A 24,130-nucleotide genomic window follows, 5' to 3' on the forward strand; every position below is an offset into this window, starting at 1 on the left:
TAACAGAGAGCTGAATAACCAAGGGACATAGATTTAAAGTAACTGATAAAAGGATTAGAGAGGAGTTGAGAAGACTTTTTTCACAGGAGAGTGGTGGGGATCTGGAACTCAAAGCCTGAAGGGTTGATAGAGGTAGAAATCTTAATGCATTTAAAAAATAATTGGATATGCAATTAAAATGCACTAACCTTCAGGGCTACAGGCCAAGAGCTGTAAATTGGGATAAGGCTGGATAGCTAATTTCACTTTGGAGACATCCGAAACCGCTGGTGTCGGATATGTTGTTGGGGGAGGGAGGGTTGGGGGGAGGTGGGGGGGGGAGGGTGGCGGGAGCATGTGGGGGCAAGGGAAGCAGCCACACATTGGAGACACCTTGTATAAAGTGACCATTCCTCTGCAGCTGAGATAGTTCAGGCGCAGCCACATTGATATGATAGGAATCGGGTCTCTAGCATCTCTGCCCACTCAAGCAACGCAGACACATCAAAGTGCCACCAAGTGCTCCAGAGCTTTTCACCCTTCGGGCACAGACTGCAAAGTAATGAGCATTTTAGTGGACTGCACAACCGTTGGACGACTGGGCACGTTGTACAATCTCCTTGCTAAAGCTGGCCATGGAGCTGTCACTGCTGGAGTTGGTCACAGTATCTTGGTTTGGACCAGTCTCCCCCATGGTTCAAGCTAACAATGCAGCCTTGCACAGCAGGTTAGGAGAATGACTGTGCCTGAGCTGAGAGCACAGTATGCAGTCCAATGGGCAAAGCTGCTACCAATCGGTCGGGTGGAGTGGGGCGGAGGTGGGTGGGGTTTCTGGCATCCATGCAGCGCACTAATCTCTGGCCATCTAAATGGTAGCCAGGATGTGTTAAGGGACCTTCAGACATGCTAACCCACACATCTCTCTCTTTCATCCTGCAGGTGAAGTACAACAGGATCATGGAGCCTGGTGACCTAACTGTAAGCCTCATGGCTTACAGAGAGCAAAGACGACGGAGAAGAGAGTGACTGAGGTGCCTGGCTGCACAGAGGGAGGAGCAGCACCCTCTGGAAGAAGGGCTGGCTGGGCCTTCAGCCCACACTGCCAAAGAGCCATTTCTGGTCAGCACCTAGCTAGACCCAGGGTCTATAATGCCACCTTTCATTCCTGCAGATGAGTGAGAACCAGTTTCGCCGAAGACTGCGCTTGTCGGTCACATCTGCCAGCTACTGCAGGATTAGGTGCCACAAGGACATGGAGGACATCCACTTCCAGTGGACGTGAAAGTCACTGCAGCCCTCAATTTCTATGCCATCGGCTCCTTTCAGGGCTCCACAGGTGACCACTGAGGGATATCACAATCCATGAGGTTACGGATGCCATCTTTGTGAGGGCACACAACTTTGCACATTTTGCCTGGGACCAGAACAACCAGGGTGCAAGATCTCGGTTTCCCACAGGTGCAGGGTTCCATCGACTGCACTCACGTGGTGCTCAGATCTCCGTCACAACTACGCTGAATGTGCAACCACCAGAATCGCATCCTGCAGGTCTGCACAGTTTCCAGCAGTGTCCATGACTCCTACATTCTCAGTTGGTCACAGATCCCTGACGTCTTCCTGGATCCACAGAAGCTGCAGGGATGGCTTCTTGGGGACCAGGATGTGGCTAATGACACCCGTGCAGTGGCCTCAGACTACAGCAGAGCGAAGTTATAACGACTCATGCTGCAACTCGCAACTTGGTGGAGCAGATCATTGGGATGCTGAAAATGACGTTCTGGTACCTGGACCGGTATGGCGGAGACTTGCAATATAGTCAACAGAGGGTGTCACACATCGTTATCGTCTGCTGGGCCCTATACAACCTGGTGCTGCAATGGGGAGAGGAGCTGGCTGAGGAGGAAATGGAAGAGCTGGAGGTCTCCTCCGATGAGGTTGATGCTGACAGAGATGAGGGTGAGGAAGCCCTTGCACTGGCCACATGAGGCAGGTGCTCTCGGGAGGCCCTCATAGCACATAGATTTATGGATGACGATGACAGCATGCAGTGAGGAGACACCATAGATCCTCACATTGCATCTATGAACGTTTGACTCCAGTCTGGCTTATGGCAGCGCACATACCCTCTGTGATAATGCTCCTGTTATGGAGACGCAGTGGAGGCATTAATAGTTGCTCAATTGCAGGAGGACGACAACGACATGCAGTGAGGACACTCCATAGATCTTCACAAAGTCTCTGAGAGTGTCTGACTTCTGTCTGGCCAAGGGTAGCTCGCTTGCGCTCTGTGATCAGGGTCATATCACAGAGATGCAGTATGAAACTTTAAACGCATCGGATCCTTTGTCCGCCTTCAGCACCTGACCCCTTCAGCAGCACAGAATCACTAGTCACAGATGCTGAAGAGATGGGGGTCAGCTGCACTGTAAAGGTGCTGAGAGCAAATAGAGAGAATGACAGTACTCTGTGCCGCCTGCCCACAACATTTTGGCAGCAATATCAAGCACCGTCGAGGTGCAGGCATTAATGTGTTCAGGGAGTGTGAGGCTGGACCATCATTTTGGTCTGAAAGCTGCAGAAAGCACAGGGAAGAGGCCCTGGACTGAAATACTTGCCTTTATCTTGTGCAGAAAGGTTTCACGTCCGAGCGACACGAACACTGCTCATCAGAACAAGGAGCCACAGGCAGGGAGACATTCTTCGAGCTTTATATACAATAGTTAACAGTATGTACAAGTGATTAACACCCGTACCCATGCTGTGCAGCTACAGCTTCTTAACTTTCCCAACCCTGCCGCTATGTCTTGGTACTTCCCGGCCATCCACAGAGGAGGCAGATGCAGTCTGCTGACTGCTACACCCTGTCTGTGATGACCTTAGCGGGTGTCCTTTGGAGGGCTCTGGCCTGCTTTCGGAGTCCTGCTGTGTGGCAGTGGCACCCTCCTCAACCTATGGATTTGGAGCTGCTGAGGTCACAGGAAGAGGGGATTCGAATGGGCCGGACACTCCCAGAGTCACCTGGATGGATGGCCCTAGAGGGTCCACCTGCTGATTGTCCTCCCTATGGATGCCTAAGGGCCCCTGGCTGACTCCTTGAGGATAAGGGGTAGCTGGAGTGAGATTGAGCTGCCTCACACCCTTCTTGCGTACACACCATTAGAAACCAACTATGGCGGCAGCAAAGGAGTTGAGCCCATGCAGCAGCGACGTCCTAGACCAAGATCTCCATGGTGGCCACCTTCCTACCAGTGTTGACCTCAGTGCGTTGGCATGCCTGCGCTATCACCTCAGCCTGAAGGCAGACAGACTCCTCCGTCGTGCCTTGCAATCTGAGGAGTGCAGCGGACATCCCTTCCTGATGCTCCCGAGCTTGCATTTGCAGCTCCAGCAACTGTGACTGACCGAGTCCAGAGATACGTCATCTGACTCAGACTCAGCAAATTTCTGGCTTCCAGTTGTTCTCCAAGTGCCAGACACCTGGGAAGTCCCTGCCGCCGCCTGGTGTGGATCAGACAGTGTGATGTGCTCTGTTGAAGGACACTGGTGCTGACCACTGCCGCCACCGCCTCCCAAGCTGGATTAGTGAGGTTGCTGCTCAGCCTGTAGCCAGAGGTCATCACGGTGAACCTCCACTGCATTCAAAAGGCGCTCGAGGGATGCGTCATTGAACCTGGGAGCTGCAGTCTTTTTGCCTTTCAGGGCCATGTCTTCTTTGCAGCAGTCGTGGGCTGGAAGCACTGAGAGGTGTGCATGCGGCTAGACTTAAAATATGGCACCTGGCGTGCTGAAGTGGCAAGGTGATGACATTGGTGGGCGAATGAGAGCCCGCCCACTATGGAAACGACGTGTTTCCTGTGCGTGCCTAATTAATGCAGCAGGTTTGAGACAAATGGTGTGAAAAGCTGCCACTGTGACTGGTGGGTAGAACATCATTTTACCTGCCCACTACTGCACTTAGTGCAAATCTGGGCGATTACGCCCATTGTGTTGAATGGCCTCCTTCAGCACCATAGATTTTCTGTTTCTTTGCAATCAATCTAGAAAGTATGTCTCTGAAAGTAAAGTTATAGAGGAAATAGGATTGTTCAGGGTATAGAAAGCTTTAACCCAGAATATTACTTTAAATTAACCCATAGGAATAGAACTAGAGGATCTGAGTCCAAACTAGTAAAACGTAACTTTAGGGCCAAGGTCAGGAAATGCTATTTCATTCAAAGAGTGATCAGTTTGTGGAATTAACTTCAGGCACAGCAGTGGAAGCAAAAACCCTGAAACCAACTAATCATTTAAATTTGATGCTACAATGGGAGAGGATCATTAAATAGGTGATCAAATCTCACGGGATGGCCAAAAGTCTTGCCTCATCTGTGATTGTTTTGTGGTCTTGTGAATTGAATATCTGCTATCACATATACATGCTGAGACACAGTTACTCCAAGCAAAATATGAAGCAAAAGTAGTTGGTCCAGCGCCAAATATACCCAATTTGGTCAGATTTCACACAGAAAACAGGAGTATAGTTAAAATACAAAATAACAGGAAGGTTAAACAAAGTTACATGGCATTCTACCTCATCACAAATGACCAAGCCAACAGCACCCTTGCAAAGCACGTCAGCGTGTAGCCGGAATGTCTCATAAGAAATTATGAGGATTGGAGTTGGGATCCGCAACCCATGCTGGCTCATGAACGTAGCTGTACAAGGAGGAAAAGGACAATGAAATAAATCAGTCAGTATATAGATTTCTACCTAAAGCAGTAAGTTACAATGTAGATGTCAACTTTGGGTATTTTCAAACTATGAGTTTTAGTGTAACTCCTGCAGTATGGCATTCTGTCCTTAAAATTTCTTACAATTGCTGACAATCGTATATTTCAGCTTATCCAAAACTCTGCTGCTGCTTATATCCTATCCCACCCAAATTCCACTCGCTTATTAGCCCCCAGTCTCCCAGCACCTCAAATTTAACATTCTCATCCTGATGTTTAAACCACCTCATGACCTTACTCCTCTAATCTGGAACCACACCTCCCCCCCCCTCCGAGTATTCTGCTTCATTAACCAATAAATATTGGCCAAGCCACCAGGGAGAAATCTGTGGTGTCTTTGAAAAATTTTTTCGAATGTTTCTGAAAGGGCAGACAGGGACTCAGTTCACATCTCATTTGAAAGATGGCACCTCCAAAAGTGAAATGCTCCAACAGATCTGCACTGAAGTGTCAGCCTAGATTATAGAACCAGAGAAAAGTTACAGCACAGAAAGAGCCATTCAGCCTACCATGTCTGTGCTTCAAATCTTCTCGAGTGGAATTTGAGCCCAGACACTTTGGACACTGAGGCTGAGAGTGCTACCACTGAGCCAAGGCTGACAACTTGAATAGGAAGAGAAATGTACCCAAGATCAGTCTCTAAATGGACTGAACTCGTTGACACTTAGAAGAAGGAGTGAATTAATAGTGGAATGCAACACTCACTCCTGAAATTTTGTAATTAGGATTAATTTTTTTTTCAAAATTACAATTGTACATTTCCCTATTGCCAAGCATGCTTCCTATCAAATGTGCAGCATAGTCAGTTGCTACCAAGCATAAGTTCATTCTGTCTAACCAACCTTGGCTTCCAATCAAATTACTAAGTGTTTTTTTTTGTTCATGGAACGTGGGTGTCACTGGCTAGGCCAGCATTTATTGCCCATCCCTAACTGCCCTTGAGAAGGTGTTCGTGAGTAACCGCTGCAGTCCATGTGGTATATGTACACCAACAGTGCTGTTCGGGAGGGAGTGAAATTTCTATTTACAATTTGGAGCTCCCTTCATCCAATTCTTCAGCCTATTTGATCTCATCTTTCCAGAATATCATCCTGTCATTGCAGCTTTCAAAATAAACCTACCTTGACATTTATAGTCGTTTGGTGGTACAGAACTTGGGTATTGCTGAAAAAAAAAGAGACACGTCTAAGCTTTTCGTCTTGCACTAATCAGGACACCTGCAAGAACACCAGTATAAGGGGAAAACAACAATTTATCCTGTATGTGATGAGAGTACTGATTGGTTGGCAAGTGGTGCATTCTCCATGGAAACACCACTTGCCAATCAATCAACACTCTCATCACATACAGTATAAATTGTTGTTTTCCCCTTACACTGGTATTCTTGTGGGTGTCCTGCTAAGCGCAAAACGAAAAACTTAGACATGTTTTTCTTCAGCAACTTCTTGACACTTATATAGGATCCTAATTTAACACCTCACCTGAAAGACAGCAAGCCCTCAGTACTGTACTTTGAATGCCAACTAATTAAGTGCTCAAGTCCTGGTCTGGGGTTCAAAACTATAACCTTCTGACTCAGAAATAAAGATGCTACAAGCAATGCCAATTTGGCAAACAACTGACTGCCAGAAAAAAATAAAAAAAAATACCTACCCAGTTTCTGGTCAATCTCTGTTTTAGTTCCTCCATCAATAGCCAATGAGTGTAACCTTCCTGCCAGCCATTTTTCCACCTCATTATACCAGTTTTTCACCAAACTGGATGGAGTCACAACAATGACTTTCTCAATCTCTGGTTTAGCATTTGGGCTTTGTCGCAAGAGGGTCCACATCAGGGAAATGCACTGCAATGTCTTCCCCAATCCCATCTCATCTGCCATAATACAGCCGAAGCCATCCGCAATACGTCGGCCTGTCACACAGTCCCACATGAACTTCACACCCTGAAAGACAGGCACATAATTTACCTACTACTTTAAACTAGGCAGAGGCAGTATATTATTTTTTGAGGATCTCAAGTGGAAAGGTACATGATCTTAATCAGATCCTAATCTCAGTCATACTGCTTGACGGAAGGCACTGAGTGGAAGCCAGTGTTTCCTTTCCTCTTCCCAGCCCCCCACCCCCATCTGACATCTCTCTGTGCCACCAAACTTCTGTAGCTGAGAGGATGGAATAATCGCATACTCTCAGATCACTGTTACTAGCAGGTTATAGCCAGATGCTAGGACATACCCAAGATCCACCTGGGCCAGGCCCTTTAATTTATCTTCTCCCTGCAGAGGTGCAAGAACTATTACTCTGGATCTCCCTGTAGTGACACAGCCAATACTAACAACTGACAGTTTGGAGAAGCCACAGGCACAAGGCCAGATTAATTGCAGTGCAATACATTTCCAAAACTCTAACACCACAGCATTACATTTCCCTCCCCAAGTCTGAAGGACACTGAAGGCTGGATTTTGTGGGGCCAACAGGAGTTTCACCTACTGTTCAGAGAACACCTGTCAGTTACGTGGGCAGCTAAATGACCAACGGCAGGCATCCTAGTTCCTGTTCTCACTGCTCTATCCCAATGTCCGCTCTTGCCACTTTATCCTAGTTTCTGCTCTCACCGCTCTATCACAGTGCATGCTCTCGCCGCTCTACCCTAGTTCCTGCTCTGGTTGCTCTATCCCGGTTTCGATTCTATCCCAATGTCCACTCTCACTGCTCCATCCCAGTTTCCACACTCGCTGCTCTATCCTACTTCCTGTTCTCACTGCTCTATCCCAGTTTCCACTCTCTCCCAGCTTCCACGCTTGCTGCTCTATCCTAGTTCCCGTTCTCACCCCTCTATCCCGGTTCCCGCTCTCGCCACTCTATCCCGGTTCCCGCTCTCGCCACTCTATCCCGGTTCCCGCTCCCGCCACTCTATCCCGGTTCCCGCTCCCGCCACTCTATCCCGGTTCCCGCTCCCGCCACTCTATCCCAGTTTCCGCTCCCGCCACTCTATCTCGGTTTCCGCTCCCGCCACTCTATCTCGGTTTCCGCTCCCGCCACTCTATCTCGGTTTCCGCTCTCGCCACTCTATCTCGGTTTCCGCTCTCGCCACTCTATCCCGGTTTCCACTCTATCCCAGCTTCCTCTCTCCCCACTCTATCCCAGGTTCCACTCGCACCATTCTATCCCAGTTTCTGCTCTATCCCAGTTTCCACTCAACCCATTTTCTGCTCTCGCTGTTCTACCTTACTTCCTGCTCTCGCCACTCTATCTCAGTTTCCACTCGATCTCAGTTCCCGCTGTTGCCGCTCTATCCCAGTTCCCACTCTCGCCGCTCCATCCCAGTTCCTGCTCTTGTCGCTCCATCCCAGTTCCTGCTTTTGCCGCTGTATTCCAGTTCCTGCTCTTGCTGCTCTATCACAATTTCCACTCCATACCAGCGTCCGCTCTCGCCGCTCTATCCCAGTTCTTGCTCTCGCTGGTCTATCCCAGTTCCCACTCTCACTACTCTTCCCTCTCCGCAATTACTGCTCTCGCTGCTCTTTGCCAGCTCCAGCTCTTATCGTTCTATCTCAGCTTTGCTCATGCTGGTCTATCTCAAGGTCCTGCTCTCGCTGCGCAATCCCAGCTCCCATTCTCACTGTTTTGTACAAGTCCACTCCTGCCACTTTATTCCAAGCACATATGGCCTACTTAAAAGCCTGTTATGTTCCCACGTAAAGATAAACTTAACTTATGCTAGACTCAGATGACTTGGGGCTTTGCCCACTTCTTTCAACAGTGCAACAATTATGTTAACGTGCAGAGTAATTCAACAAAGAACTCTTTTCTCATCCATAAATGACATTAACAGCTATATGCCAAAAACGTTCCTGACCTCACCTCTCTCTGATGTGGTCTTAAGACAGAGGACAAGATAGGATCAACCACCACATGTACCGGAAGCTTCTCTCTGACAGAAGGAGAAAATTCAAATAACATAATTACACAAATTATGTTGCTTGATCTTGACATTTAATAGGTTAACCAATGTCTGGTTTTACTACTTTATTTAGCAGACTCTCATCACATTTATTATTGCATGTTTCTTGGGAATATTTTTCTAATTTTCCTAATGATTCTCTTAATATTTAAAATTAGCAGCAAAGGCGGCTCCGCAAGGCAATTTTAATCCTTTAGTTGTCCCAATATCTCAAATATTTTAATTGTATCAGACATTTTCAGAATTGTGTCTCCAGGTCTGTACGATCAGGTTTCATTTTCTTACATCTAAATTCCTCCTTTCATTTTTTTTTATTTATAAATCAAAGAACAAAGAAAAGAACAAAGGAAAGTACAGCACAGGAACAGGCCCTTCGGCCCACCAAGCCTGCGCCGATCATATTGTCTGTCAAACTAAAACATTTTGCACTTCCAGGGTCCGTATCCCTCTATTCCCATCCTATTCATGTATTTGTTAAGCTGCCTCTTAAACACCACTATTGTACCTGCTTCCATCACCTCCTCTGGCAGCGAATTCCAGACACTCACTACCCTCTATGTAAAAAATCTTGCCCCACACATCTTCTCTAAAGTTTTCTCCTCTCACCTTAAATCTATGTCCCCTAGTAATTGACCCTTCCACCCTGGGAAAAAGCTTCTGACTATCTAATCTGTCCATGCCACTCATAATTTTGTAAACTTCTATCAAGTCGCCCCATAATCTCCGTCGCTCTAGAGAGAACAATCCCAAGTTTCTCCAACCTCTCCTCATAGCTAATAACCTCCAGACCAGGCAGCATCCTGGTAAACCTCCTCTGCACCCTCTCCAATGCCTCCATATCCTCAGTACAATCTGAGTACAATCATTTTAAGTCGGATATTAGGTACAATCCCAATGTGCTGATCTGAAGTTTCTCTGCTTTCATTCTCACTGTAGAAGTCATTTATTAAGAAAGGACATTGGGCAATAAATGCTGGCCTAACCAGTGAAAGAATGAAAAAAAGGAGATAATTTAAAATCTATGAACAGTAGTGGATTTCCGATACATTTTTGGGTTTTCGATATTATTATTATTTGGAAAATTTCAGTCCCCATATTTCACATTGTTTACAAAAATGAGTCCCAATTTATTATTTTTTTTAAAGCACTGGCCTTGATATCTCCGGAAGTCTGCAGTAATGAACAGAACAAACTTCTATAAATTATTTGAGGCATTAAAATTAAAATGTGCTTCCGCAGGAACTCACTTACACCTTCCAGAAGCAGCAGAACATCACAACATCAGACCTCATTTTAAGATATTAAGCAAATTTAACAAAAGATTAATAAGGGTATTATATTTACAGTAGGAATTCTTCTATTTTTCTCTTTGAAAGCAAAGTAATAAAAAAGGGTAGTATCCAAATGCTATGCTATACTTTTTAAGAAACCCTTTATAAGTACTCCAAGGCTTTTGACTTTCTTAACAGTATAGAAGCTGTGGTTGTCCAAAAGGCATCTTTTAAAGGTTGTAAAATTGACTTTTAGGTTTGAACATTAACAGCTCCTTAAAAAGGCCATTGTCAGGATTTCCTAGATTTGAATAGTCTACCATATTTGAAAATAACTGGTTGTCACATACATGAATGATACAGGCCAAAACAATCATACAGGTTGAGTTGGACTTAAAGTAGCTTGGTTCCTCCCTCAAACTTAACGGACAACTAATGAGGTTTGCAACATTTGTTTCAAGTTAAATTTAGGATAAGAATCCAACTGTAGCCATTTAAAAAAACAAATCCCCTTGACTAGTGACTGAATTAAAGGAAACAGTTACTAAGCCTAAACTGGACCAAAAAAAAGTATTTTGTCAAAGGTTCCATCAACTTTATCAACATTTTTTTTCTTTCATGGGATTTGGGTGTCGCTAGCTAGGCCAGCATTTATTGCCCGTCCCTAACTTCCCTTCAGAAGGTGATGGTGAGCTGCCCTCTTAAACCACTGCAGTCCATGTGGTGTAGGTACACCCACAGTGTTGTTAGGAAAGGAGTTCCAGGATTTTGACCCAGCGACAGTAAAGAAACTGTGATATAGTTCCAAGACAGGATGGTGTGTGGCTTGGAGAACTCACAGATGGTGGTGTTCCCATGCATCTACTGTCCTTCTAAGTGGTAGAGGTCGGGTTTGGAAGGTGCAGTCGGAGGAGCCTTAGTGAGCGCTGCCACTGTGCATTGGTGGTGGAAGCAGTGAAGGTTGAAGGGGTGCCAATCCAGCAGGCTGTTTTGTCCTGTACTGTATCAAGTTTCTTGAGTGTTGTTGGAGCTGCACTCATCCAGTCAAGTGGACAGTATTCCATCACACTCCTGACTTATGCCTTTTAGATGGTGGACAGGCTTTGGGGAGGCAGAAGGTGAGTTACTCTCCACAGAATTCTCAGCCTCTGACCTTCTCTTGTAGCCACAATATTTATATAGCTAACATGGATAACATGGAGAATACAACATGCTTATTGGGGAAATGGTGGACAGAGTCTGTACAAACTGACTTGTATTGTTTAATTCAAACAAAATATAATCCTGAGCACTGGTAGGTTGAGTCCCGTGCTGTGACCAGCTGCTTCTCAGAATCTGTTATGTCCTAGTACTCCAAAAGCATCTAGATACATGAGCCCACCAATCTTATGCTTTTACTGCCAAGCTGAAGAATGGACCCTCCATAATACAGATCAGATATTTTGATCAAGCGGATTCTACTTAACAGGTTCCTATATGTCAAGAAGAGGAAAATGGATCAAACTATCATGAATTTTACAGTGTAGTTGGTCGTTAACTCTTGGTGAAAGCATTCAAGTGTAAGGTAATGATATTACTGGGATATGGCTACACTACATAAGTCCTTTGACTAAGAATTTATGATACTCACTTGTCAGCCTTTAGTTGGTCATGTACACTCAGAGGTGGAGGGTCAAAGAGTACCAAAGCACCTTCTTCATATGGGTCATGGAGAGATCGTCTGGCTCCTGCACGCTTAATCCCCAGTGCCTTCAATCCAAGGGAACCTTAAGTACCACAATGCGTGCAAGAATTAGTTATAGTCAAAAATTTCACACACTATTGATATAGACCATCAAGGTTTTTTGCTCTAACTCCTTGGACAATGACAGTTGGTGCCCGGAGTAGATTGCGCCTCTAGACTGGTAAGAGGTTGTTTCCTCTGAATTGGGCCCGACATAAAATTAGGTCTCAGAATGAGAATAATTCTGGAATCACTAAAGTCTCAGTGATTACCAAAAAAATACTGAGTGACTCTTTATTAATCAACTTTAAAAAGAAACAACAGCATTTGCGTTAGTAGTTACATCATCTCAAGATATCACATGTTAACCTGACAAAAGATCATTGACCTGAAACATTAATATTGTTCCTCTCTCCCATGCTGCCATGGGATCTTTAACATCAAATAGATGGAGCCTCAGTTTAATATCCTCTGACAATATTTCAATCCTTCATTAATGTATTGAACCAGCAGCCTAAATAATGAACTCAACACCACCTTCTCACCCAGGGGTGCAAATGTTTGTCAATCTGTCACACATTTATTTGGTTGCAGGTGTATATAGCAATTTATGCTCAAACATTACATATGTGTTTATGCTTTGGTGAAGTTAATAATATGCTTATGCATAAAAACCGCGGGTGCTTTAATAAAGTATACCACACGACTTCTTGCTCTCTTCCATTCTGCTGTGGAACTGAAGGAAGTTCAGAAACAGGCTGCTTTCTAAAAACAAAGACTTCTCTGGATTGAAATTGGATGGCTGCTTCAAATTCACAACTTTTCTCAGCACAGAACTGGTCTCAGGACATCTCCCCAACACAGCCGCCTCAACTCAACTAAACATCTTTCCTTAAATATCCTTTACGCCTTTGGTCTTAGACTCCATTGTTCTAAGCACCTCTTTGAACTCAATTTTTTCCAAAATATAAAAATCTTTCATGTTTTCCTATTAACTCCACTTTCAAGTAAAATAAAATTTAATAAACTTCTCTTGTTTACCTATAAAACCTTTGTAAGTTTTAAAAGTCTCTTGTCACTTCTAAACTCCCTTTGAAACTTAGCTGAAAAGACAAATTCCTACTTATCTTATAATGCAAGTTTCAAACCCAACCCATTTAGTCGTACATTCAACTTCACCATAGCCTCTCATTATAAATGCATGCATCTATCACCTTTACCTTTCATCTCTCTGTTCCCACAGACAAGCTGTATTTACTAACCTTGCCCCAGTTTAATTACACACACACACACACACACAGCCTTCTTTACAGAACACCACCATATTCCCAAAAATATTTTTAAAACTCCACCTTCACACCTCTCAACGGAAAAAATGAAACATCGTATTTCAAAAAGATGTTTTCATTTTCTCAACCCATTTCATATTATTTATTATATTTGTCAAAAAAACTATTACACAATGGTGTACAAGCATCAACCATGTAAATATACACAATTCTTTTGTAAGAATAAAATACATTCTAGTCCATTCTCAATTCCCCAACATCCATGTCTTTTTGAACTTAAGCTCTTGACAATGCATCTGCAATTAAATTCTCTCGTCCAGCCATGTGTATGATTTTTAAATTAAATGGTTACAATAACAAGCTCCTCCGGAACAGTCTAGTATTTTTATCTCAAAACTTTTCCAGAAACTTCAAAGGGCTGTGGTCCGTAAATACAACTGTCTCTGAAGAATTGTTTGCAACATACACTTCAAAATGCCTGCAACACTAAAACCAAACTTAAAGCCTCTTTTTCTATAGTTGAATATTTCTTCTGATGCACATTCAACTCCTGTGAGAAATATCCCACTGGTTTCTCAAGTCTCAGTTCATCTTCCTGCAGCAACACAGCATCAACACTCGCATCACTGGTGTCAACAGCCATTTTAAACTGTTTTGTATAATTAGGTGCAGCTAGAACGAGTGTAGTGGTTGGTACAGCTTTCAAGCTGTCAAATGCAGCCTGACCCTCCTGTGTCCGTTAGTATCTCCTTGTTCTTTTTCAATGATCCAGTCTGTGCAGCAACTACACTCTGCTGAAATTTGGCACAAACTTCCCATAAAATCCACTCATGCCCAAAAACCTCAAAACTTACCATTTCATTTTAGATACTGGAAACTCTGCAATAGCTTTTACGCTCGGACCTCATGGGGCCACTTGACCACGTCCAATGGTCTAAATATGTAATTTTTGTTTTTGCAAATTCATTTTTAGCCAAAATTGTCACCAAATTGGCTTCCTGTAGTCAGTCAAACAGTTCCTTTAAATGTCATATACGTTCCTTCCAGGTGTGAGTGAATACAACTAAGTCATCAATATAAACAGTACAATTGCTCAGTCCTTCAATCACTTTGTTTGTAAGTCTCTGAAATGTTGCCGCTGTATTTTTCACATCAAATGGCATTACTCTGCATTGGTATAAACCATCTGATGTCACAAAAGCTGACAGCTCCCTTGCCCTTCCCAATAAGGGTACTTGTCAGTATCCGCGCAGCAAGTCAATTTTTGTGATAAACGCTGACTGTCCTACTTTTTTGATACAATCCTCCAATTATGGAATAGGATATGAATCCTCCTTTGTTACTGCGTTTACTTTGAGGTAACCAACACAGTCTCTGTGATCCATCCGGTTTTAGCACCATTACAATGGGAAAACTCCAGCTACTGTGACTGGGCTCTATGATGTCGTTTTCAAGCATAAATTCAATTCTTTCCACACTTGAGCCAATTTTACAAGATTTAATCTTTTTGGGCATTGCCTTATTGAAACTGAATCCCTCACATGAACATCATGCAAAGCCAAATTTGTCTTCCCTGGTCTATTTCCACAAATTGCTTTGTGTGACTGCAACAGCTCTTGTAAATCACTTCAATAGTGTTCTGGAAGATAACTTAATATCACATTTAGATTCTTAAATACTTCCTCATTGTCCAATTTAATTAGAGGAAGGTCAATTTCAGAATCTTAATTTCTGTTTCCTCGTCCTCACCTATCACTATCAATATCTCCTTCTGTTTATCCTCTCTGCCAAGGTACCTTTTTAAGCATATTTACATGGCACACTCGCTGACTCTTTCTTCTAGCTGGGGTATTCACTATGTAGTTTACCTCACTCAGTCTCTTTTCAATTTGGTAAGCTCCATTAAACCTTACCTTTAACGGTTCGTCTGACTCCAGCAACAACACAAACACTTTTTTACCCAGCCACAAAATTATGAGCTTTTACACTTTTATCCACACTTGCCCTGATATCTCTAAATGCTCCCAGCTGTGACTTCCTTTAAAGAAATGGCTTCTCGTGGACACAGCCATAATTGTCAGTAAGTACTGATTTCCACTTTTAATCTTAGTGAGGGGTCCTACACAATCGATCAGGAGCCTATTAAAAGGTTCCTCAAATGCTGAAATCGGAATTAAAGGTGCAAGTTTAATTACTGCTTGAGGTTTTCCGATCACTTGATATATGGCGTGTTTGACAGAATTTAACTACATCCTTATGTAGTCCAGGCCAATAGAAATGTTTTTGTATATTAGCTTGAGTTTTCCTAATTCCCAAATTTCCAGCCACTGGAATTTCATGAGCCACTCTCAAAATTTAATTCCAGTACCCAGATGGTATCACTACTTGGTGCACTAGAGCCCACCTTTCATCTGCCAGGACATGATGTGGTCTCAATTTCCTCATTAACACATTGTTTTTAAGGTAATAACATTCTGGAATGTATTCTGCTTCTTTTTCAGAATAAGCTATATGGCATAACTGCTTTAAGTCTGGATCCTGCTGCTGTAACTCCACTAACTTCAATGAAATAAACACCTCAGCCTCATCCTCTCCAACCTTTTCCTCCTGAGTAATCTTTTCAAAGACAGATCCAGCCAAATGAGGTTCAGTATCCTCTCTGTCTTTTAGATTCTTCCTCTTCTTGTTTAAGCTTATGTGACCTTGTCACCAGACACTCTGGAAACAATCTAGAATGCTCCTTCATTAAAACCTCTGTTGATTGCATCTCATAAGGTTCCTCTACTTAAGCATAGTCCATATTTGCGATCTAGCTATATTATTTCCTAGAATAAATTGAATCCCTGCAATAGGCATTGTCTCCACCACTCCAACAGTCACCTCTTCTGCTTTCAAATCACTTTTTAAATTTAGTTTATATAACGAAATAGACTTGAACCCCCCCTTGAATTCCACTAACTAACATTTTCTCCTGCAATAATGTCCTTCTGGACAGTAGATGGCACTATCGCATAACTTTAATGATTGGCTCACCCCTGTATCTCTTAAGATCTTAACAGTTTTTCCTGCTCTTCCTGGAACACATGGATATACTTTCCCTTTGCATATAAAATCTTTAAACATCTCTGTAACTTGCCCTTCAGAACTTCTTTGGGTAGATTGCGAACACTTCCCATCTCTTTGGCTAATACTGACTCTTCCCTTTTCACCTGTACAAAGGTTACTGGTTTGTCTTGTACTTGGGTCTCCATGCCCACAGTGCTTTTACTTACAGAATTCTTCTGAGTTTTTAATCACTGCAATCAGTTTCCCATTTAACCTCCAACAATTTGATCTTGTATGTCCAGCCCTGTTACTACTTTTCTTCCTTCTACCTTTCCATCTTCAATAGACTGGCATTCTTCAACGGGCCCCTTGTTACTAACACTTTTACCCATCACTAGGTTTTCTATACCTCCATTTTCCTTGCTGACTCCAATATGATCCTTTTCCTACACTCAACTGTGTGAAATATCATAAATAAAAGCTAAAACAGCAGCTACCCTGATGTTTTTACTTTGTCTTTCATCTAAATATGTCTACACACACACATACATGGCCATTCAGCCCCTCAAGCCTGCTCCTCCATTCAACTAGATCATGACTAATCTTCTACCTTAATGTCATTTTCTTGCACAATCCCCATTTCCCTTGATATCTTTAATAACTCAAATCTATCAATCTCTGTCTTGAATATACTCAGTGGCTGAGCCACCACAGTCCTCCAAGGTAGAGAATTCCAAAGATTCACCACCCTCTAAGTAAAGGAATTCCTCCTCACCTCAGTCCCAAATGGCCTACTTGTGACTGTGTCCCCTGGTTTAGACCCCCAGCCAAGGGAAACTTCCTTCCTGCATCTACCCTGTCAAGCCCTATAAGAATTTTGTACGTTTCAATGGGATCACCTCTCATTCTTCTAAATGCTAGAGAATACAGGCCTAATCTCCTAAATCTCCCTTCATAGGGCAATTCCCCCATCCCAGGGATCAGTCTGGTAAAACCTTTGTTGCACTCCCTCTAGGGCAAGTTTCCCTTCCTTAGGTAACCAGACTTCAACCCCAAGTCACTGCATTATTTCAGGTCCTGGACTTCTCTGCAGTCTCCTCTACTCCCTTCCAATTTGCAGTAACTCAGACCACGCACTTCACTCCTCCCTCCCTGTCTTAGCCTCAATTTTGTTGTCTTACACACCCAAGCCTACACTCCCAATTTATAAGCACCCCTCAATCCCCCACACAAGAATGGATTCTTCCACTCTCAGTTGGTAGCACTCTTGCCTCTGAATCAGCAGATTGTGGGTTCAAGTCCCACTCCAGAGACTTCAGCACAAAAATCTAGTTTGACACTCCAGGGCCGTATTGATGTAATTCTGCACTGCTTGAAGCGCTGTCTTTCAGATGAAACATTAAACTGAGGCCCTGTCAGCTCTCTCAGGTACACATAAAATATCCCTTTGCACTGTACCGAAGAAGAGTGGCAGGAGTTATTACCAGTGTCCTGGCCAATATTTATCCCTGAATCAACATCACAAAAAGCATATCATTTGGTCATTATCATGTTGCTATTTGTGGGACCTTGCCATGCACAAATTGGTTGCCCCATTTTCAATATTACAGTTGCGACTCCACTTCATTGGATGTAAAGTGATTTGCGTTGTGAAGACCTGAGATCGCGAAAATCGATGTACAAATGCAAGTCTTTCTTTCTCTTCCACTGTCCTCCGAAAAACACTCATGCCTTCAATTCTCCATCCCTGTTTAATGGAACATCTTGCTTGGAGCTTGAGCTGTACTACAATTACAGACTTCATTCCCTCTCCTCTCCCTAGACCCAGCTACATGCATAGCTCAAACTTCAATGCTCACTCCATTTATAAATATGTAACAAAAAATTACTTCAATAAAGAACTCTAATTTAATCACAACTTATGCAGTTAAGGAAAATATACCTTAATAAACAGATGTTTGATTCCTAAATAGAAATAGGTAAACCTAAATTTGCACAAGTAAATATTTTTAAAACAATGGAAGGAGTTGTGACAGAAAGATAATTATACCAAGTACAAATGTAAACTGAGGATTACAAGCTAAACATTGGAACAGAAGGAAGAAGATTTCAAAATAAATATGAAATGGACCACAAATAATGTATAGTTAGGGTAACAGATTATTTTTAATATTGTTGAATTTAAAAATTTAAATTTAATTACTTTTTAATGAGCAATACCCCATAAGAGGTTAATATCGTAAATAATATTAGACATCAGGGCACAAATTTAATTCTGCGTAAGTGTCTGGGATTTGAGTGAGTTTAAATTGGGCCTTGGGTAATTACTTCAAGGTTACAATTTAATTTCAGTGTTTTATGAATTGTTTGTCTTCATCTTTGCACTTTATGATTTCCTTGATTGGATTAGTGTCATAATTCTCAAAAGCTGTCCAATGATTCCATATATGATCTATGAATCATCAAAGCCTCTTGATTAGATTAGTCTTGGAACTTATTTTAGCATATCCATTATATCTTGAAGTGATCCAGTTACAATTTTCAAAGTTAACAGATCAACTAAGAGTTACTACTTTTGAGGCAGCTAGTACAATACAGCTCTACAATATATAATCTAGTTAGTATGTCTAGTCACATTACCATATTCTACCAGGTGCTATTGATAATATTTCAAAGAGCAGGCTTTTCTACATAGACTGCTGCTTATACCTGTGTAGTTTGGAATAGGCACTCGGAAAGGTTTGGCCAGGATACTGCGAATGAAAGCCTCCTGTGGGGAACAGAAAGATAAAAAGTCAACAAGTACAGCAATCTTACTAATGCATTGATGATAACTCAATTTGAAATATGTTTCTATTGTCATTGAGTTTGGCTAGATAGTCAAATGATAGATAGGCAATGGTCTTTTACAATCCTGTATACTTCTACTGATATGCTTATTAACAAAATGTTGTAATTAATTCTGTTTTGAGATTTATTGCTGAAAAAAAGACATGCTATCGAAGCATTTTGTCTTGCAATCATCAAAACTAGCAGTTAGTTTCAACTGGAAGTTAACAGTTCTCTGCTGCATTCTCCATGGCAACATCTCTACCAATCAGAGTCCATCTGCCAATCAATCAGCACTTTCTTCTCATGCAGTATAAACTGTTGTTCCCTTCACTGTTGGTTCATCTTCCGTAGCTGTCCTGATGAGTGATGAGAAAAGCTTCAATAGCATGTCTCTTTTTTCAACAATACTCAATTCTGTACTACCAAACAACAATTTTGAGATTTACTTCAACTCTGTCAAAAAAAGGTATGGCCTCTGGCATTATCCCAAGTTTATTAATATCATCTGAATTTTTTCTGAAGTAATGGCCCACTCCCTCACTAGGAAAGAGGAGTGTAAAACTTCAAAATTAACTGATTAGAAGGGCAGTGTAATTTCATCTCTTGGATCTGACTTCAAATCTAGCTCAAATAGATAGGTAAAAGTCACTGCTATCCACTGGCTCTATGGGTTCAGTAATAAATAGGTTTAGGCCACCTTGGGTCCTAATGGATGGGACAGTTCTCAGCACAGAATCAGCTCCAATTTAGGACTAAATAGTCTGTCAGATATGCCACAACTATGGCTGATGTAGACATTGGAAGCAAAGTAAGAAGCATCTTCTGTTGATGCAGTATTGTTAGTGTTATTCTGCATGTAAACAGCACTGTGCCTGACCTATGATTGCATGATGCTGAGAGTAGGTGCATTTGTAAAAGCATTTAATTTCCAGTGTTTAAACTTAATAAGCCAAAGGAGTTGGGGGACGGGGTGACAGGGGAAATAGTGAACGCCATTCTCTCACATTGTAACAACTATTGCATAGAAAAACACAGCAACTATTTTGCACACAGCAAGATCACTCAAAACGAAACATCAGAATAGAGGTTTACAGCCAATCAGGAAGATGTGGCTTCAATCTCCACTCCAGGACTTGAGGACAGAATGGAGACTAACATTTCAGTGCAGAACTGCACTACCAGAGGTGCAATCCTTTGAATGAGATGTTAATTCATTACTGTAGGTGCCTGTAGCAGTGATTTAAGTGGATCCTATGGTACTATTCAAAAGGACAGCACAGTGTTCCTTTGGAATCTGGGCCAAAATGATTTCATCAACTAATGGCATCAGAAAAACTGATCATTCATCTGATAGTTTGTGGAATGTTTCCGCACACAAAAATAGTTGCCACATTCATCTGTACAACAATGAGTGCACTTAAAACCAGTATATTGTATGCAAAGCACTAAAGGAATATTCCTAGGAGAGGTAATAAGGCACTATATAAATACAATTTTTTTTATTAGCCAGATCTCTATCAATGCCAGGAGTAGGACCCCAAAGGGAGCCTGATATTATTAGTTTTCTAGTTTTTTTTTTTGAAACTGTTCTTTTTGCACCATATTTTTCATGTTGAATAATCAACAGTTAAGGTGATAATATTTGGGTAACATGAAGACTTTTTCTGTCATTAGGTAATAGATATGTTCAGAACAGCTTTCTTGGTGCCCAATAATGTAGCACTTTGGTGCAACAAAGTCCAGTACCACAAAATAAAGAATCCAGGTTTCTGGCTCCTATTCCCCTACACCTACATCATTTCTATTCAGTGATCCCTCATTGGATGCATACTAGCACTATGAGCTGCGAATTGATACATTTTCACATAATAAATAATTTGAAAGCCGACTGAAACCATGCTATTCTCATGTCTCCAAGTGGCCAGTGCACTGGTTTTTAGATTTGTTCATTTTTGCTCTTGGGAGGAGGAGGAAAATAACACAATCTTAAAAACACATAATGGGATTGAAATGCACTGCAACCAGACTCAATCCTATCTTCACATGCTGGCCACACATACACTTTCCAGGCAACTTGTGTTCTTCCCCTTTAGTCTGGAAAAGCGAGACCAATTGTAGGAGCCCTACCACTAAGATCAGCCTACACAACACCTCTTTCCCCACCTTTGACGAAACAAGTCTTAAAGACAGACAACACAGTCCTATTGCACTTATATTTCTCCTTCATTGGCCTGTCCTATGTTATAAATATGAAGTTTGTAAGATTGTTAAGTTTTGGGACGGTCTCTATAATTTAGATTAAAACGTAGGAATGCAGGGGGTCATTGGACTTAGAGGCAGCAGAAGTGACCTGTTCTGAACTCCACCCAACAACAAGCTTGACTTGATTGTTAAAAGTTAGAAAGGGGCCCAGGTAGTCCTTACTGGGAAGAAGGTGCGAGATATTCACATCTGTAAACAATGACCAGGGCAGCTGTGCTGACAGCGGATAGACAGTCTCCAAGTCACAGGGAGGTGTTAGGAATGTCAGGTTTTGTAAATGGTTATACTTTAAAACTATTGTAACATACTCCAATACTTACCTTGACTTTAGATTGGGAGTTCAGAGTTCGGGAACTACAGTTCCCAGTGGAGCCTTAGGACTTCTGCCAGGAAAGGGCCGCACATGTGCAGTTCGTCCATTTTCAGTTCTTCAGGCTGGGAACCAGTCCTGCGCATATGCGCAGAAGAAAACTGAAACAGTGCAAAACTACAGGTCAGGTGACCTGAACAGGCACGCCATTAGAAGGAAGGCATCCCAAGGAACAGGACACAGGCGGGGGACAGTGAGAAGGTCCAAAACCAAGAAGAAGATCCCAGACAAGGGAGTGGGACATTAACAGATCCCAAAAGACAGTCCTAAGTAAAGGACAAGGATGGAGGCCAGAAATAGATCCTGTTAAACAAATTGAGAGAAAGGAGTAGAGCAACTGTCTCCGAATTAAAGAGAGAGAGCTGTAGAGAGCAGACTTTAAGCAAAGTGGGCTCAAGAGAAGCCCTGATGATCCAAGAGGACAGCCAAAGGTTGGTGACTCTGTGCTGCAGGCCGTAAGGGCAAAGGTACCCTTTGGAGAAGTGATGTTCTGATTGGCACAGCCAAAGATCTGAAATTGTGCTTGGAATGTGAAGCTCGAGTGTACGCGAACATCCAGAGGAAAGGAGTCTCAGAAGGCAAGATTGAAACCCTGGAGGTGGATTTTGGTTTGAAGAGAATTTCAAGGTAAGTTCTTCAAAATGGAGATTGGAAATCCTCGTGAAAAGACAGACTTTTGGTGAGATCAGTTGGCTCACAATTTAACAAGCACCTGGGTGGGTTGCTGAGAAATCCATAGAGTCTGCTTTGTCGCATCTGCTATTTACTTTAGAGTGTGGTGTGTCTGTTCACAGTTCACCAGTTGGTTCACATGTACTGCATACTTACCCTGAACATTAAGAGCAGAAGACAAAAATGGTAATTTGTTTTATCTTTCTGAATTTGTATGAAGCTATAAAGATATAGCTGGAATGAAGGAATCGTGAACAGTTGAATCACTTTCTGGTGTTTTTATTGAGATCTTTTCAACCTTTTTGTCTGGTGTAATACAGTTCATTTTTCTTGTTTAATCAATGTTTTGCTTTTGTTAAAAGTTCAGCGGCAGACTCCTGTTCAGTAATTTAGCTCCACAGTTTCTAAAAAAAATAAATTAGGATCTATCAAGCTAGGTTTCACTTTGGGATCTGACTTGTCCAGTAGTAACATCAGCTGGGATCATAACATTGGCCAGGTTTTTACAGTTGGCGTGCGGGGGTGGGCCCAACATGCTGGCGCATAAAATGACACGCGATGATGTTGGGCATGTGTCCAGACATCATCGCACTGTCTTGCGATATTTCGTTTGGCGGGCGCACGCCAGAGTCGGCTGCATGACCGCTGATAATTGACAGGCCTATTAAGGCCATTAACAAAGTAATTAATTTCAAGTCTATGCTGTCCATCCAACCTTTTGGTTGGCGGGCAAGCGAAAAGGCCAAGCGGCCTTTACGGTTTTTAGGAAACCTCATCCACGAGCGGGATGGGGTTTCCTAAAGCTTTTATGAGTTAAATAAAAAGTTTTTCTGAAAAATAAAAACATGTCCCATCTCATGAGACACAGTCACATGATGGGAAATGTTTCATTAAGTTTTTATTACATTAATTTATTTTTTCAAAAGCATCTCAATCTCCCTGAGGCAGTTCCGTGCCTCAGGCAGATTGAAGCGGTCTTTCACGTTGGACCTGACTCTCCCTCCTCCCCCCGACCGCACAGGTCCCGCTTGCGTATTATGTTGGGCGGGCCTTAATTGGCGGTGCGGAGCTGATCGTGGGTGGCGGTCAGCTCCGCGACCAGCCCCACCCACTGCGCCTGCCCGATGCGGGAAAAATTCAGGCCACTGTCTATTTAATTTCAAGATAGGATGGAGTTGGGGATCTAGAGGGCAGCTAATTAGCCTCGCTCCTTGGATACAAGGCCCATGTTATTCATGTTTCCATGCAAATGGGCTTTAGGAAGGGAGAGGTCCACAGGAAGCCATTGTAGGATTGGGCTGTAGGTTTTTCCTAAATGTTCCCCGAACCTAACAGACGCAGTCAGTCTGCAAGAATCTCGGGGTGGGGGGGAGAGAGAGAGAGAGAGAGAGACAGACATAAAGAAAGAGGCAGCTAGCCCTGCACCTTAAGCAGAGAAAATACTGGCCCTGTCAGTCACCACATGAACCACAGGTGGGAGCATGCACTCAGATTGTAGTGATCGAGTTCGTGGGATTTAAATGAGGCTGGAAGATTCGCTTAGCTTAGCTAGAGGAAGAACCTCTAATTCGTCCTTTGTTGTGAAAGTGAGTTCAGGGGTTAGAAGTTGTTCGGTTGGTAAAGGAAAAATGAAGCAAGCCATTGGGAGCTGAGAATAGCTTTGGACTTGTTCCTGGAGGAAGAAGTGTCCACTTAAGAGCCAGAGTAAAGTTTAACTGTGGAGCTGGATTTTTTGTCAATGTAAAAGTTAAATTTTTCTGTAGTTTAAAATATAAGCTCCCGACAGCATAGTGTTCAGACAATGTTGGTTTTAGTTCACTTATTACAGTAAAAGCCTTAAATCTTGTGCGATCCTGCTAGTCATCCACTGGAAATTCAAATATCTTTCTTCAAGTTATCAGTCTCTTCAAGGATCGTAACACTTGTTATAGCCTGAAAAGGGTTGTTTTACTGT

At 42.7% G+C, this 24,130-nt stretch overlaps 1 protein-coding gene across 3 annotated transcripts in view; it reads right to left on the bottom strand.

Moving 5' to 3' along the window:
• Positions 1-24,130, bottom strand: part of rad54l (RAD54 like) — a 53,955-nt gene that overhangs the window by 25,408 nt on the left and 4,417 nt on the right. For all 3 annotated transcript variants that reach the window (XM_041208871.1, XM_041208873.1, XM_041208872.1), the window contains 5 exons: positions 18,750-18,810; positions 11,614-11,749; positions 8,613-8,682; positions 6,403-6,691; positions 4,550-4,674 (listed from right to left, as the gene is read on the bottom strand). In XM_041208871.1, the coding sequence (XP_041064805.1) occupies positions 4,550-4,674; positions 6,403-6,691; positions 8,613-8,682; positions 11,614-11,749; positions 18,750-18,810 (681 nt within the window). The remainder of the gene's footprint in view (positions 1-4,549; positions 4,675-6,402; positions 6,692-8,612; positions 8,683-11,613; positions 11,750-18,749; positions 18,811-24,130) is intronic.

The sequence above is a fragment of the Carcharodon carcharias genome, chromosome 16 (genome assembly GCF_017639515.1).
Source record: "Carcharodon carcharias isolate sCarCar2 chromosome 16, sCarCar2.pri, whole genome shotgun sequence".
NCBI lineage: Eukaryota > Metazoa > Chordata > Chondrichthyes > Lamniformes > Lamnidae > Carcharodon > Carcharodon carcharias.